This window comes from Trachurus japonicus, chromosome 13 (genome assembly GCF_045865225.1).
Source record: "Trachurus japonicus isolate A0001 chromosome 13, Traja_1.0".
In the NCBI taxonomy this organism is placed as follows: domain Eukaryota; kingdom Metazoa; phylum Chordata; class Actinopteri; order Carangiformes; family Carangidae; genus Trachurus; species Trachurus japonicus.
Genome location: NC_140919.1, coordinates 41,021,532 through 41,039,306, shown reverse-complemented (window position 1 = coordinate 41,039,306; position 17,775 = coordinate 41,021,532). Strand labels below are relative to the sequence as shown.

Below are 17,775 nucleotides of genomic sequence, written 5' to 3'. Positions count from 1 at the left end.
AACTTAGCGGTCGGTTAGCAACAGGATGCTCGGACAGCAGCTGTCAGCCTGAAACTCCCTCACCGCGGCGAACAGAGACGTTCATCCGAGCTGCACCGACCTGCACGGCGCACGGGAGCGCGTGCACGGCGCCCGGTCGTTGTCCCGGTCCGTCGGTGCACGAGACCAGTTTAGAGAGGAGGATAGAGATGAATCATCAGGGAGGGAGAGCAGCTCCTCCTCCTCCTCCTCCTCCTCCTCCTGCTCCTCCTGCTCCTCTGCTGCTGCCGCGGTGCTAAGCAGCGGGCTGACGGCCACCATGAGCCCGCTGCTCTGAGCTCTCAACACGGACACCGGGACCGCAGCAGCCGCCGACATGATGGACCCGCTGCTGGACTTCGAGGACTGCGTCAAAGACTCACCTGAGTTCAGGTAAACACACACACACACACACTCTCCGCTCTGCGCATGTGCAGCAGGATGACACCGTTACAGTTACAGTTACAGTTACTCATGGTGTTTTTAATTGTTTTGTTCAGACTGAACCTGGATCAGTCTGAGTCCGAGGTTTCCCTGCTGGAGTCGCACCTGAACAAGGTAACTTAACGTTACTATTACCACTAGTTTGTATTTGTATTTGTATTTGTATTTATTTATTTGCACCATAAAAAACGACAATTACAAAAAACAGAAATGAAAGAAGAATAGTAAGTGCAGGAGAGGTTAAAAAACCCTACATGGGCTTATAAGAAGCACCTCCCCAAGAAATATACACATTCAGAGGATAAATCAACAACAGCAATATGAGAAAGCAACAACAAATAACAACAAAAAAGGAAGCAATACAAGTGCCATTTTATAGCACACACTCAAAGAAGTCAGAAATAAAAACATGGGTATGTATAAATGTAAAATAATTGTGTTTAACTGAGTGTATGAGCATGTAAAGAGATAATGATCCAATGACAAATATACTGGAAAAGAAACTATTAGGAACTTTGATTTAACAGGTTTAAGCTTTCAGTCTTAACTTGAAAGTATTGAGGGATGAAGATAATTTAACAACATGAAGATGGGAATTCCAAAGTATGGAGCCTCTGTAAGCAAAAGAAAACTGAGTATGAGTAGTGCGGCAAAAAGGGGGATGAAGTTTATCAGTGTGTCTTGTGTTATAAGAATGGAGCTGAGAGTTAACTGTAAAGAATTCATGAAAAGATTTGGGCAGCAAGTGGGAAAGATGGATATATTTATAAATAAATACACATGATTGAAGTATATTAATATCGTAGACTGACATTATCTGAAGATTCTTAAACAGAGGGGCTAGTTACCGTGTGTATTATCAGACTGCCTACAGTGTTGTACAGTGTTGGGCACGTTACTAGTAAGAAGTTATAGTTAGCCTACTAGTTACGTTCCCCAAAAAGCTTTATACTGTCAAATATAGCTTTATTTTACAGACTCCAAGTCCAACAATTAATAGACAGATAAACAAAGAAACATAGACAGCAGCACACAGTCTGTCCACACACAGTGTTGGGCACGTTACTAGTTACGTTCCCCCAAAAAGTAACTGGTTATAAATGTAACTAATTACCACAAAAAGTATCTGTTGCGTTACTTTTTTAAATAAAATGCTCAAATATGTCAATTTACTTGAACTCGCCCCATAACCTCCTGTTTCTCTGGAACTAACCAACTCACTCAGTATTCCTCCGCGTCCTCCGAGTTGGTTAGTTCCAGATAAATGAGAGGTTAGGGTGATGGTCTGGGGGTTAGGTGGGCGAGTCCAAGCAATTTCATCTATTTTGTGCCTTTTTATTTTAAAAAAAACCCCCCGCAATAGTTACTTTTCTGGAGATTAGTTAGAGAATAGAATAGAGTAGAGAATACTTTATTCATCCCTAGCAGGGAAATTCAAATTAGTCCAGTAGCTCACACAACAATGCCACAAAAAAGAAAGAAAGATGAACACAAAAAAAAAACATTTTAAGAAGTGTTATATAACACGATTGCAGCAGGAACAAAATGACCTCTTAAATCTTTCAGTTCTGCATGTCAGAAAAAAATAAATAGTTACTTTTATTATGTAGTAACTCGGTTACTTTTTGGGGAAAGTTATAAGTAACTATAACTAATTAGTTTTTAAAAGTAAATCACTGCTGGTGATGTACTACTACTCATACTACTAGCCTATATAATATTTACAACACTAGGATTACTACTGCTGCTACCACCAACACTGCCAGTAATATTACTGATTGTGATACCTGTAATAATGCTGCCACTCATTTTGATACAACTGGAACTGTAACAGCTAACATTTCTATTGTTAATAATGATTTAAATTTTACACACACGGCTGTTTCTATTGCTGCCATTATCACTGCAACTTCCTCTGTTCCTGGTAATGGTGGTACAGAACAGTTCAACACAAGACAGAACTTTGAATCTCCTAGTTGAAAGCTCAGATTTCCGACTTCAAAGCGTTCGAGACGCGCCACGCCAGCCAGAATAACCAAAAACATGGCGGACCAGGATAAACTTTGTTTGCATTGAAAGTGCTTCATGTAGCTGAGGCTTTAAAACATTACAAAGGGCACAAAAACAACAATAAAAAAAAAGAATTGGATCATTTAAAAACGAAAGGAAATATTAACATGAATTTACTGTGTTGCACAACATCAGTAGGTAATAATCTGTAACAAAAAGTAAATACTGTATAGTTGTTAAAAATGCGTTTTAGAGCTCCGTCATGAGGTGGCGTTCAATTGCACTTTTTCAAGTAGGTCAGAAAAATCCCAGTTCCGGGTTGTGTTGAACGCAGCATTAGTATTACTATTGGTATTGGTATTGTATTAGTTTTTAGCTAAATCTGTCTTCTTTCACCAACCAGGTGATGAAGTTGTGTAATAAGATGGTGGAGGCGGGACAAGCGTACAGTTCGGCCAATCAGCTGTTCCTGAGCGGCCTGGCTGAGCTCTCCATGTACCAGAAGAAGGACAGTGTCATCACTGTAAGTAAATAAATGTTGGGTTTAGCTCAGTTGGTAGAGCACCCGCCCCATGTGTTGAGGCTGTAGTCCTCGCTGCAGGCGGCCCCAGTTCGAGTCCCGCGTCGGACGGCCCTATCCTGCGTGTCATTCCCCCCATCTCTGCCTCCCATTTCCTGTCACACTCTCAACTATCCTATCAAATAAAGGCATGAAAAAGCCAAAAAAAAAAAAAAAGTAAATAAATGTTGACCTCGTGGTTATGACATCTCTCAATTGGTGATCCGATTCCTTATCAATAATACATTATTTTTTCCTCTGCACTTAAAGGGATAGTTCACCCAAAATTGAAATTTCACTCATTATCTCCTCCCCCTCATGTGGACTAAGGGCTGGGAGAAGTTTCAGAGTCCTCCGTGGCTTCTCTGAGTTACAGGGGGTCTCGGCGTAGCAGTGCATGTCCATATGACGGTTGCAAATGGATACCATTTGGACGAACCGGGAAGAGGAGCTTCGAGAAGCTTCCGCTACAAAACAAGCTTGAAATATAGACTTATTTCATTTTTTTCGGGACAATTTTGCATTTCGGGGCTTCAATACAAGACGGACATTACATACGAGCAGCATGGAGGTATTTGGATGTTTTTTGGTGTGTCTTTTTGTTACGAAGACAGTTGGTATCCATTTGCAACCGTCATATGGACATGCACTGCTACGCCGAGACCCCCTGTAACTCAGAGAAGCCACGGAGGACTCTGAAACTTCTCCCAGCCCCTAGTCCACATGAGGGGGAGGAGATAATGAGTGAAATTTCAATTTTGGGTGAACTATTCCTTTAACCAAGCTGTAACAATCAGAATGACCATATTAGCACATCTCCTGTTTTGTTGCTGTGATGGTCCCCCCCCCCCCCCGAGCAGAGTCCAGGTTTAGGTTCAGAAGGACCTCGTACCCAGATTGTCGAGGCCCTGCACTCACTGGCTGTAGTTGGTGTTGGAGCTTTTTGTTTTCATAGTTCTCACTGACTTCCTGCTTCCTTCCCCTCAGACGTGTCTGAACCAGTTTAGCCAGGGACTGCAGGAGATGGTTAACTTCCACACTGTGAGTACACACACACACACACACACACACACACACACACACACACACACACACACACACACACACCAACTTCTTCATGTTGTGCCCTCTGCACTGGCTTAAAAAATAAAAACATAACCTCCTGCTGTTTTTAAAGGGATAGTAGCATTTCGCTACTACCTCAAAGTTCAGGAAAAACACAGTTTTTATTTGGACCTAACCAACTGCTGATCGGCGGGTGCTAACCCTGGGCGGAGGGATACGTGAGTGGGTTAGGTCCAAATAAAAACTGTGTTTTTCCTGAACTTTGAAGGGCTGGAAAAAATTATATTATAGCGAACAATGGAACTGTGTATTTTTTTTCAGGTAAAACCTCTTTTAGGCCGTGAAAATAGGCCGTTTCTTTGGGTCCATTCACAACACTGTATGTTGTAAATCTCTGGGCAGGGCTATTATGGGCTGGCGTTGCTAACGGGAGGAGTGCAGAGAGTCTTCTACTGCAATTAAAGTACTTAGGGGCTATTTGGAGATCATACAACCACACTTTAAAAAATGCTACTATCCCTTTAATTTGGAAAAATAAGCCAAACTGTTGAATATTTTGTGCAGTTATAAATATAAATCATCAGTCATGACCTCTTGCATTTTATTTTTTAGACCTTATAATATATTAGTAACAGTTAGTTGAGACAATATAGTCTCTATACATATATTTATTTTTAGTTGTGTCCTTGCTAGTGTTTCCTAAGCTTCTGATTTAATTCATGTTTTGTGAGTTTATTGTTTATATTTCAGATTCCCTCACAGCAGCAGAGCTGGTTGGAGTAGTTAGTGGTAGTAGCATTAACAGTAGTAGCAGTCACAGTGGTAACTGTGATGGTTTAAACTCTGTCTCTTGTCCTCAGATGTTATTTGATCAGACTCAGAGAGCCATCAGCCAGCAGCTGACCAACCTCTGTTCACAGTAAGTCTTTTCCCCTGCATCCTCTTCACAACGCTGCTGTTACAGAAAGCAGGTGGAAACTCCCGAGCTAAGAGTCAGACTCTGTTGACATGGCCAACGTCAGCGACTGCTTAACAACAGACTGGTCTGTGTCGCCAGTGTAAACACGTGTGCAACATCCCACAGAAATAATAAACAAATGTAAATGTGATGTTAAGAGCAGAGCATCCTCCAACATGGATCTGTGTCGCCTTTTAATGAAAAGGATTTAATGTTACTGTAAAGACTCACATTCAGTTCAGTGAAAGAAATATAAAATCAAAAACTAACTGACCTTAAATTCTCCAATAGAAGCCCAGGCTTTTATTTGCTTCAACTGCCAAACTGACTCGGCTCATACTAGAGACAGACGTCTATATAGGACAGGCTTTTATTGGATTTTGTGCAAATGTTATGTTCAGCAAAGATGGAAAATATAATAAATCATTGGAGACAGGAGGAGACAGATGGATCCGGAGCACATCGTGCTTGTAAATGAATGTGTGTACGAGCCATGGACTGTATAAAGGCTGTATAAGTTCTCAATGGGCCGGGCCGATCGACAGGACCGGACGCACCGAGTTCGGGTCGAGAACATGAGAACATGAGAACTCTTGGCACAAAGTAAGCAGCTTAGAAACTGCTCAAACAGGCGACCATGGGCTTTGAGAGGTTTTGTACATTCACAAGAACTTACAGAATATAGAGATAGACCCAGCTTCTAACTGAGACCGACTTTTATTTGCTCAAACCTGACTGTTTACATTATATATATAGACCAGGATCCTTTCAACCAGCTGTCTCAGGACTCTCCAGTAACATCCATAGGTTGGGTGCGTAGATCCTGGACACTCTACAACTGTGCGGCAGCGTTGAACACAGCCTGTGTGTTTCTCCTGAACCAGATGTAACTTAGGAGCCTTAAAGGGATAGTTCACTCAAAATTGAAATTTCACTCATTATCTCCTCCCCCTCATGTGGACTAAGGGCTGGAAGAAGTTTCAGAGTCCTCCGTGGCTTCTCTGAGTTACAGGGGGTCTCGGCGTAGCAGTGCATGTCCATATGACGGTTGCAAATGGATACCAACTGTCTTCGAAAATCCTGAAATGCGATATTGTCCCAAAAAAAATTAAATAAGTCTATATTTCAAGCTTGTTTGTAGCGGAAGCTTCTCGAAGCTCCTCTTCCTGGATTTGGACGGACCAGGAAGAGGAGCTTCTGCTACAAACATTTCGGGGCTTCAACACAAGACAGACATTACATACGAGCAGCATGGAGGTATTTGGATGTTTTTTGGTGTGTCTTTTTGTTACGAAGACAGTTGGTATCCATTTGCAACCGTTATATGGACATGCACTGCTACGCCGAGACCCCCTGTAACTCAGAGAAGCCACGGAGGACTCTGAAACTTCTCCCAGCCCTTAGTCCACATGAGGGGGAGGAGATAATGAGTGAAATTTCAATTTTGGGTGAACTATTCTTTTAAAGCTTCAGTTGGTAACAATTATTCAGTCATATTTCTGGAACTGTCACTATATTCTGACAGTAGGACATTAAATTTAGGACCAAATCCAACTGTGTGTGTGTGTGGTGGTGGTGGCGCTTGGAAGAGGTTCATAGAGGGACTTGACAGTGTATCGACTTGAAATTTCCAACAAAGTTGCAGACTTTACTTTCACTTCCGTCAGCTTACCAACTGTAGCTTTAAGATGCTTTAACGATATGTGTGTTTTTTTTGTGTGTGTGTGTGTGTGTGTGTGTGTGTGTGTGTGAGGTTCCTCCCCCAGCTGGCAGAGACCAGGAAGGAGTTTGTTCGAATCGGAGAGGACCTGGACACGGCGGCTGTAAAAAACGCTCAGGTGTCTCGCCACAAAGCCGGCGACGCCGAGAGGGCGAGTCACCTGCTGCTCGCCACACGCAAATGCTACCAGCACTTTGCCCTGGACTACTGTCTGCAGGTACCACACAGAGATCTACCGCTCAGCGGCGTTTGAGTTCAGATCAGACACTGACACACGTTTCCCTTTTCAGCTCAACACCTTCAAGACTCAACAGAAGGTGGACATCTTAAACTCAGTGAGTTGAACGATTTCATTTTTATACAAACTGAATCGACATGTTTGGTGGATTTTTTCTTTTGTTGTAACAATACTTCTTTGCAATGAATCACATACTGTTGGAAAGCCTGTTTATTTCCCTTTAAAGCAGTACTAAAGAACTTTCAGTTTTGGTTGAGTTTGGCGGCGCCTGTGGACCAAAGCGGTAGTGTTTTGCCTGAAGGAAGACTCCATTTCCCATGAACACTAGCGTGAAGCCGTGTAAATATCCTGCATTAAAATTAACAGAAGACATCAAAACTAAGTTTCTGTTTCCAGTGGATCATTTCAAAGTGAAAACACAAACATAATCCATTGCCAAAGTGCCGTTTTGCCTGTTCCCTCCTTGTTGTGACTCGCAAAAGTGAAAGTGAAAGTAAAGTGAGAGCAGGGTTCCTACCATGCTCCTCAAAGCTGCTTAGTGCCAGTGAAAGAGATACAGACCATAATGATACAGACCCCCTCAGGCCATGACAGAGGTGTCATTCAACTTGTTTTAAGTCGATGTATCATCACAAAAGTTATGAAAATATTTTATGAAGGTTGAAAAGTCACTTAGTGTTGGTTTAAATGGTGCCACATTGTAAGGAACATGCATTTGTGGGACGAGCAGCAGAGCTGAGTATGTGGGTTGTACCCAGGGAAAATCTGCCAAATCTCTCTCTGCAACAAAGAAATAATCCACCAAACACACATTTCCTGACCTTGTGTGATGTTTAGTTAGCTGAAAACAAACGAGACCTGATAACACCTGAAAAATAGATACCACCAAAACTTAAGAGCAACTACAAAGAACTTTTATTTGGATATGCAAAAGTCTCTTGTTTCTGCTGATGTCGCTGTTTGACCTACAACAGCAAATGAGGCCATCGGTGGGAAGATCAGCTGTTTCTAAATAGTGTAAATACCATGTTCCAGGAACCCGTAAGTCACGGCTTCAAGTCACGACTTACGACTTCGTAGCGTTCCAGGCAACCCGGAACTCGTGTTTTTCCGACCTGTTACCCGGGAAAATGCACTAGAACGGCTTTATGACAATACACGCTAGAGCTCATGGGAAATGCAGTCTTCATTCTGGCAAAACATTACCACTTTTGTCCACAGGGGGTCACCAAAGTCGACACAAAATGAAAGTTCTTTGTAGATGCTTTAACAATTGACGTAGCTGAGAGTAATAAAAAAACAGATTAGATGTGCAGCTTCCAGTGTAATGTGAGTGTAAACTTGACCAAAGCAACTAGTGACTAGTGTGTTTGAAATGAATGAATAATTGAATGAAATGTTATTGTTGTGTCATGCATACATCATATGCCCAGCCCACATGATAAGTGTGTGTGTGTGTGTGTGTGTGTCCGTCAGGTTTTCTCCTTCGTTCACGCTCAGTTCACCTTCTTCCACCAAGGCTTCGACCTGCTCAGAGACCTGGAGCCCACCATGAAGACCATGGCAGCACAGGTACACTGACCTCTGACCCCACTCTGCCCCCACTCACCACGTCACGGCTAACGGGCTGCTCTGTGGCTAACGAGCTGCTCTGTGGCTAACGAGCTGCTAGCTGCTCTGTGGCTAACGAGCTGCTCTGTGGCTAACGAGCTGCTCTGTGGCTAACGGGCTGCTCTGTGGCTAACGAGCTGCTCTGTGGCTAACGAGCTGCTCTGTGGCTAACGAGCTGCTCTGTGGCTAACGAGCTAACGAGCTGCTCTGTGGCTAACGAGCTGCTCTGTGGCTAACGAGCTGCTCCGTGGCTAACGGGCTGCTCCGTGGCTAACGAGCTGCTCCGTGGCTAACGGGCTGCTCCGTGGCTAACGAGCTGCTCCGTGTCTAACGGGCTGCTCCGTGGCTAACGAGCTGCTCTGTGGCTAACGAGCTGCTCTGTGGCTAAGGAGCTGCTCTGTGTCTAAGGAGCTGCTCCGTGTCTAAGGAGCTGCTCCGTGTCTAAGGAGCTGCTCCGTGGCTAACGAGCTGCTCCGTGTCTAACGAGCTGCTCCGTGGCTAACGAGCTGCTCCGTGTCTAACGAGCTGCTCCGTGTCTAACGAGCTGCTCCGTGTCTAACGAGCTGCTCTGTGTCTCCTCAGCTGTCCCAGCTGTCCACAGACTGCGCAGCCAAGAGAAAAGACCTGGAGAACAAACACCTGCTGGTGCAGCAGAGAGTAAGGATCAGCTGTTTGTTCCCGTCACCACCTGTCAGGGCCCCGAGCGCTGCAGACGTGTCCTTCTGTAGAAGAGCTCACATGAGGAGAAGCTAAAGCAGATGATTCAAATAGTTAGGGGCCGGGTAGTAGTATCATCTGCGTTTAAATTTAAAAACATTGAAAATTTCTTCCAAAGCAACGTTACATGCTACAGTTTTGAAACTTCACCAAAATGTCGCCCCAATACTGCTGAAACTTTTGTCCACTTAAACTCATCACAAATTATGAAGTCCATCACTCTGTTATTTTCAAAAACTGTAAAACTTATAAATCTCCTCCCACAATTTTTGCTCAATTGACACCAAACTCGCTAGAGAGCATCTTCAGACCGTCCTCCATAAACGATCCACACAAAAAAATGTTCACAAGACTTCCAGCGAGCATTCAAACAGCTTTCATTCATGACAGTGTAGAACTGATGTGATTCTTGGCTCTCGGCCATTCATAACAGATCAACCATATGTGCTACGGCTTTGCAACTTTCACTTTCAAATTGCCCAATTTTGTCTATAAAAAACATTTGCCCGGCCCCGACCATTGCGGCGCAGCAACTGTAATTTTTTCTGTTTGCAAATCGATTAAAACTCAATATAGTCTGGACTAAACTGGTAAAAGATGAGGTTCAGACGTTCATGGTTGTCAGAGGATAGATCTTACTTAGTGACCCCCTCACATTTCCTTCCTGACGTCATGCACAGACAAAAAGAACATCTGTACCAACAGGAAATGACACAGCACGATGATGCAACACCAGAGCTTTGTAAAGTCACGGAAAGTTTAACTTGACAATAGAAACCACTAGATACCTTCTAATGACTGATGTTGTAACCCTTTGTGTGTGTGTGTGTTCAGGATGCTTCAGGTGAGCCCATGGTCAGCCCGTGTCCCGGGAGCAATGACATCATCCAGGGTTACCTGTTTAAGCGGTCCAGGAGAAAATCCAAGACCTGGAAGAGGTAAATGTTGTACTGATGTAGCTGTGTGTGTGTGTGTCCTTTACAATCTATAATATCATCCAAACTGTGTAATATGATGATTTGATGATGAATGCTTTCAGGTGCTGGTTTTCCATCAGAGACAACCAGCTCATTTACAGGAAGTCGCACAAGGTGAGTGTTTCCATCTTTTACGAAATTTTGTACAGATGAATAATAACAAAGTTCATGAATGTTTCCTAACTGAAGAGATGAGATAAATGAGTTCTGTAAAAGGAAAAAATACATTATAAAAGTAACTAATTACCAGGAAAAGGAACTATTGCTTTACTTTTTTATAAAATATGTCGAATTACTTGGACTCACCCCCCTAACCCCCCGTTTATCTGGAACTAACCAACTCACTCAGTATCCCTCCGCACAGACAGGCTCTGTGACCGGGCCTGCCTGTGCGGAGGAATACTGAGTGAGTTGGTTAGTTCCAGATAAACAGCTTTTTCCAACTAGTTGATGGACTGAAAAAAAAGTATATGTATAACGTAGACTTTAACGAGTGCATTATTTTGTGACGGGACTTCTTGAGTCAAGAAACGGCGCATTTTATTGTCAGTAACTGTAACGTTGTTATAAGAGGGGGAAACAGTAACTTTTTTGATTACTCTGAGTCATTACTGAAAAAAGTAGCGCCCTCAATGGCACTCAAAGCATCAGCAGCCGGTGTGTTGTCACTATAGCAGCAGTAGCAAGTGAAGAGCTGCTGTCCCTGCTCCCTGGGTGAGGGATCCCTCCTCTGTTGCTCACCCTGAGCTTTCTCCTGGTTTTCCCTGTTAAAAGGGTTTTCTGTGGAGTTTTTCCTCAGTCGATGTGAGGGTCTAAGGACAGAGGATGTTGTTGTGATGCCATGTAAAGCCCTTTGAGACAAACTGTTTGTAAAAACAATATAACATTGCCTTGCCTTGCCTGCTGTGTTGCAGGAGGACTCCATGGTTTTGTTCGAGGACCTCAGACTGTGCGCTGTCAAAGCCCTGGAGCACATCGACCGCCGCTTCTGCTTCGAGCTGCTCTCCGTCCAGAAGTGAGGCTCTCACATTTAAACACAGTACATTACAGTAACAGTAACAGTAACAGTAACAGCATCTGTGAGCGCTGACTAACCTGTGGTTGGATGTCTGTGCCAGGTGCTGCGCCCTGCAGGCCGACTCGGAGCAGCTGAAGCAGGCCTGGCTCAGCGCCGTGCAGGGCAGCATCGACCTGGCCTACCGGGAGCGATCGGGAACGCCGCTCACACAGGCACGTTCCACCAATCACCACGGTTATTAGGGCTGGGAGAAAAAATCGATTCACATAAATATTGCAATATCTTTTTTGACGATTTTTAAATCGATTTTTCTTTTTTAATGTGCATTTGTTCGCCTTTTTTACATACAGAGAGTCCAGGTTTTGAAAAGGGTTTAAGTTCACTTTATAATGGAGTATGTTAATTTATAGGCTCCTACAGTATTTGTGTGCAGATCAATGTTAAAAATGCTAAAGACTAAAAATCGAGAGAATCTGCAATATCGTAGAATCGCAATTTAAATTGAATCGCCATCCAAAAAATCGTAGAAGCTTATGCCTCTTGTCAGGCCATCATTGTAAATAAGAACTTGTTCTTAAAGGTGTACAGAAAAGAAAATTGAATTTAAGCCCACTCTGGGTCATAAAATGAATGTAATAACTCATCTATCAGACGATGTAGGCCAAACTTTGTGCAAAATTCTATTTTTGCGTAAATCCGGGACGAAAGTGTGTATTTTTTTTCCCGCACTGGATAATGCAGGCGCACGGATTATACGTCAGCCTGTACACGATTCACCAGCCACTGATATTGGATCTGTCATCCGTCATTCAAACGTCTGAGACAACACACACACACGGAGCTCGGTCTCGCCCCAAGCTTTGAATATCCCGCCCGCTCGATAACGACCAATCAAATTAGTTTTCCTTACTCGGGTAAACTCGTGTTGCAGCTCGTGACAACTCGGCGCGACAAACAGGACAAACGGCCATTTCTGTACAGCTTTAATTGATTCTCCCTGGTTAAATAAAGGTTAAATTAAAAAAACAAAAAAAAGAAGAATCAAATCGGGAGAGAAGCGTATTGTCCCAGCCCTAATCACCACGGTTACGATGTAATCATGGCACGAATATTACCTCCAAGATAAACGCACACTCTGCAGCTTCTGAATCTGTGCTCCTTCTCCTGTGTGCAGCCTAAAGAGCCCCCCTCCCCGCTGTGTGTGGGGGAGACCCCGCCGGGCCCCCCCGCCCAGAAGCAGGCGGCCCTGGGCGTGGCCCTGACCGGCCCGGGGAACCAGCAGTGCTGTGACTGTGGGGAGGAGGAGCCGCGCTGGGCCTCCATCAACCTGGGGGTCACCATGTGCATCGAGTGCTCCGGCATACACAGGTAACCACGGCAGCGGGCGGGGCCTAACGCCACAGGGGGGCGGGGCCTAACGTCACAGGGGGCGGGGCCTAACGTCACCTGGAGCATCTCTGAGCTCACACAGCTCTTGATCTGGTCATCATCATCTCTTAAAGGGATAGTTCAACATTTTGGCAAATTGGCCCATTGCCATAATCCCTATAGTCATAGCAGTAGGTTCGTTACCTTTAATTGTCGGTGCAAGCTATTTTTAGAACGGCGGAGCAGAGCCGTGAGCTGCTCAGAGCTACGCTACAGAGGCTCATTATGGGATTTCTTGGTTTCCCTCATCAAACTCATCAAATACACAATCCAACAACTCCACAACGCTCTGGTGGACAAGTTGTGAGCTGCACATTCACCACGCTATGAGATAATAACACAACGTTACGAGACGGAGTTGTTTTAGAGGGAAATACAGAGACTGTTGATGAAAAACTGCCCTCGACAGGAACGTGCATCAGAGGTTTTACATGAATTTCCCTCTAAAACAACTCTGTGTGGTAACGTTGTGTTATTATCTCATAGCGTGGTGAATGTGCAGCTCACAACTTGTCCACCAGAGCGTTGTGGAGTTGTTGGATTGTGTATTTGATGGGTTTGATGAGGGAAACCAAGAAATCCCATAATGAGCCTCCGTAGCGTAGCTCTGAGCAGCTCACGGCTCTGCTCCGCCGTTCTAAAAACAGCTTGCACCGACAATTAAAGGTAACGAACCTACTGCTATGACTATAGGGATTATGGCAATGGGCCAACTTGCCAAAATGTTGAACTATCCCTTTAAAGAGAGTGTGCGTGTGTGTGTGTGTGTGTTCAATATTTATCTGTATTTGTTGATATGCTTCAATATTTGTGTTTTATGATGTCGTTACGTTTGTAGGAGCCTGGGTGTTCACCTGTCAAAGGTGAGATCTCTCACTCTGGACTCATGGGAGGCCGAACAGCTGAAGGTAACACACACACACACACACACACACACACACACACACACACACACACACACACACACACACACACACACACACACACACACACACACACACTATGGGATGTTTTAAGATATAAGCTTCTCAAATTACACACTTAAAGAAGTAAAACAAACAAATAAACACAAGTGTGTAACAGACACTTCTCTTCCAACGTCTGTACTGGAGAATTAAATGTGGATTAATCAGTTAATAGGTATAAAATGAAATAAAAAAAACTTGTTGTTTTAGGAAATGACTGAGACTTGAAAAGTGGAGGAGCCAGTGACCTTAGAGCTGATTCAGGCTCAGGAAAAAGAATTTGTGGCACCAACTTCAGTTTATTCTTCTTCTTCTTTTTTAGCTTCTTTGTGTTTTGGGGAATGATGTAGTGAACCAGATTTACGAGGCTCGGTGTTCGCAGGAGGGACGAGTTAAACCCACGGCCGGCAGCCCACGGTAAAACCTCATCACCAATCTCTTCTCCATCACACCACCTCTATCTGTGGCTTTCCTGAGGCATTAATTAAGTTAATCTCTCATCAGATAAGACCTAATGAATAAAATAGTCTGTTTTATAACTGATTTATATGAATGGTCGGGGTCTGATGGAGTCATGAAATGAAGACTCTGGGCTCAGTAAAACATTTAGACATTGATATTGAAGATGAGTCCTGATGACACAGACGTGTGCTGTTTAACTGATGTAGCTGTGTCTCCTCCTCAGAGCGGAGAAGGAGATGTGGATCAAAGAGAAATACGTGGAGAAGAGATTCGTGCAGAGCAGCGGCTCAGATGAAGCTCGTAAGTCAAACACACACCTGGAGCCTCCGGTGTGAAGAGGAGGAGGAGGAGGAGGAGGAAAGTCGTTCAGCTTCTCGTGTCCAAACTTAAACGTCTCAGTGAACCTGGTTTCTGCAGCAGGACGCTGAGATCTTTACCCCAGAGTTTTTCTCTGAGTCACCTTCAGAGCAGAGCCAACACTGATGACAGAGAGAGTCCATGTTCTAACGCTCCACACACACAGGAAAAAAACACGGGCTAATTTAATGCATTAATATCATTAAAGGGATAGTAAAGTGGGGTTGTATGATCTACAAATAGCCCCTAAGTACTTTAATTGCAGTAGAAGACTCTCTGCACTCCTCCCGTTAGCAACGCCAGCCCATAATAGCCCTGCCCAGAGATTTACAACATACAGTGTTGTGAACAGACCCAAAGAAACGGCCTATTTTCACGGCCTAAAAGAGGTTTTACCTGAAAAAAAATACACAGTTCCATTGTTCGCTATAATATAATTTTTTCCAGCCCTTCAAAGTGCAGGAAAAACACAGTTTTTATTTGGACCTAACCAACTGCTGATCAGCGGGCGCTAACCCTGGGCGGAGGGATACGTGAGTTGGTTCGGTCCAAATAAAAACTGTGTTTTTCCTGCACTTTGAAGGGCTGGAAAAAATTATATTATAGCGAACAATGGAACTGTGTATTTTTTTTCAGGTAAAACCTCTTTTAGGCCGTGAAAATAGGCCGTTTCTTTGGGTCTGTTCACAACACTGTATGTTGTAAATCTCTGGGCAGGGCTATTATGGGCTGGCGTTGCTAACGGGAGGAGTGCAGAGAGTCTTCTACTGCAATTAAAGTACTTAGGGGCTATTTGGAGATCATACAACCCCACTTTAAAAAAAATGCTACTATCCCTTTAAGCCCTGGTCCGCCATGTTAACACACCCTCCTGGATCCTGGATCTGTTTATCTGGAGCTGAAACTATGATTGTTGATTGATTATTAGAAAAGAATGATTATTAATTACTTTGAAAACGGATCATTTTCATTTTCCGAGTCAAACCTTCACTAGTTGTTGCTCCTCTGTGTAAACTTGTTGTTCTGTTGGTCTGACAAATCAAAAGCAGGATGTGTAGAATATAACTTCTGTGGGACTGAAGGTTTATATCTGTTTTTCTGACCGGGTGAAGAACACAAAGACGCTGTCGTGGCCTCAGATGTGTGAAGCGTTTCGTTGTGTTTCAGGACATCGTAAGGAGGAGGCGGGGCTGCGTCTCTATCAGGCAGCGGTGGCCGGAGACCTGGTTTCCATGGCGGCAGCGCTGGCCGCGGGGGCGGGGGTCAACAGCAGCGTGGCCAAGGAGGAGGGACGCACGGCGCTGATCGGAGCTGCTGTCGGGGTGAGGAGGCACAACACACAGGCTGAGAATTGGGGGGGGGGGGGCAACCGCCATTCTGACATCCCACCAGTCTGACATCGGCCTCTAATGGTCTAAATGGCAACACTTAAAGGGATAGTTCAACATTTTGGCAAATTGGTCCATTGCCATAATCCCTATAGTCATAGCAGTAGGTTTGTTACCTTTAATTGTCGGTGCAAGCTATTTTTAGAACGGCGGAGCAGAGCCGCAGGCTGCTCAGAGCTACGCTACGGAGGCTAAAGGAAGTTCTTGGTTTCCCTCATCAAACTCATCAAATACACAATTAATGGACATCAGTATGTAAATACCAATGTAAATGTGTCGGAGTTGGCAAGCCGCTAATTTACATCCGCAGTCCCTTGGCAGGTAATAGACAGACAGAAGAATAAGAGTTAGAATTAAAAAGAAAAGGAAAAAAAAATACATAAAGAGTTAAACAGTAATTCACATCAAATACACATTCATACGTAGACATAGGCCCAATCCCATTTCTCTTTTTTACCCCTACCCCTTCCCCTACCCCTTGCCCCTCGCCCCTTGAAACGGAGCTACAAGGGGTAGGGGTAGAAAGTCAACCCCTACGAATTGGGACACCCCTTCAACAGTCACATACGTCATCACGTAGTCTCACTGGCTTTTACGTAAACTGATGCGGCGAGCTTTTGCCAGAAATCAAATAGCCGTGTACCATATAACTTAATAAAATAAAATAAAACTTAATGCAGACTGATTCATTGTAAAACATTTATTTATTTTTGTAAATGTGGTGATTATTGTACGTAGGTTACAGATCCCAGAGGCAGCGCTGCTCTTCTATCCAAGAACACACATGAAGCTTCACTTTTCATTCAAACAAACAATGCTACTGTGCCACAATTGTTAGATTTCATCAATGAGACCAACATTTATTTCCTAGAAATAATTTAACCAGCCGGTGGTAAACCTCTAAAAACCTGCGGGTAAGTTAATTAGCGATGGTTTTCTCTCCCGGGACGAGGACGTAATTTGGCCGGCGGAGCAGCGCTGCAGACCAGGTGGCTGTCTCTGTGAGGAGCTGCTCCTCCTGGAGCTTCACTTCTCCGAAAAATCGTCGGAGCAAACTTCTAACCAGCCGTCATTTGGGTAAACTAACCGCACATTTGGGACCTAAACAGTTACTTTCTCGCATGAAAAAATATTAAACCTTAATAAAGTGACGTAACAATAGCGCTACAGCAAGAAATTAAACAGCTTTTCGTTTTACAGCTGCCGACTGCCGCAAGATGCATTCTGGGAAACTTTTCATACCCCTCCGTTTGGAGTGTGCCTCTGAAAAATCTCCGTTTGGAGGGGTATGTAGCCCTACCACTTCCCCCTACCCCTCTGTCCTAACGGGGATTGGGACACCCCTACCCCTACACGTGAACGCGCAAAACGGAGGGGTAGGGGGAAGTGGTAGGGCCAAGGGGGGAAGTGGGATTGGGCCATAAAGTGCAGTAATGTCAGCGTGAATTCTATAAAGTGGCACGTATGTGAGGCTGGCTGTAACCAGTCCTGTCCTAGATGCTGCAGCCAGTCCACCGTCGTCCTCACCGTCCTGTCCTCCTGCTGCAGGGCTCGCTGTCGGCCTGTGAGTTCCTGCTGCTGAACGGGGCCAACGTCAACTACCGAGACCTGAGGGGCCAGGGAGCGCTGCACGCTGCTGCCACCGCCGGACACACCGGGTAATCACTCACACACACACACACACACACACACACACACGCACACACACACACAACTACACAACCACACACACACAGAGTCCTGCTTGGACCGGACTGAACAGCTGATTTCCTCTGGACGCTGCAGACAGGTGTGCCTGTTGCTGAAGAGAGGAGCCAATCAGTACGCCGTGGACGAGAGA

The 17,775-nt window shown here is 44.5% G+C and overlaps 1 protein-coding gene across 1 annotated transcript; it reads left to right on the top strand.

Annotated features, from left to right (window-relative positions):
- Positions 1–17,597, top strand: LOC146976657 (arf-GAP with coiled-coil, ANK repeat and PH domain-containing protein 2). Its single transcript, XM_085796579.1, has 19 exons — positions 1–411; positions 519–576; positions 2,876–2,995; positions 4,019–4,072; positions 4,957–5,015; positions 6,808–6,991; positions 7,065–7,109; positions 8,489–8,584; positions 9,206–9,280; positions 10,175–10,278; positions 10,380–10,431; positions 11,232–11,332; positions 11,436–11,547; positions 12,510–12,703; positions 13,602–13,671; positions 14,051–14,145; positions 14,414–14,490; positions 15,715–15,869; positions 17,484–17,597. The coding sequence occupies exons 1-19, from the start codon at positions 356–358 to the stop codon at positions 17,595–17,597; spliced, it is 1,821 nt and encodes a 606-aa protein (XP_085652705.1). The 5' UTR covers positions 1–355.
- The last annotated feature ends 178 nt before the right edge of the window (positions 17,598–17,775 follow it).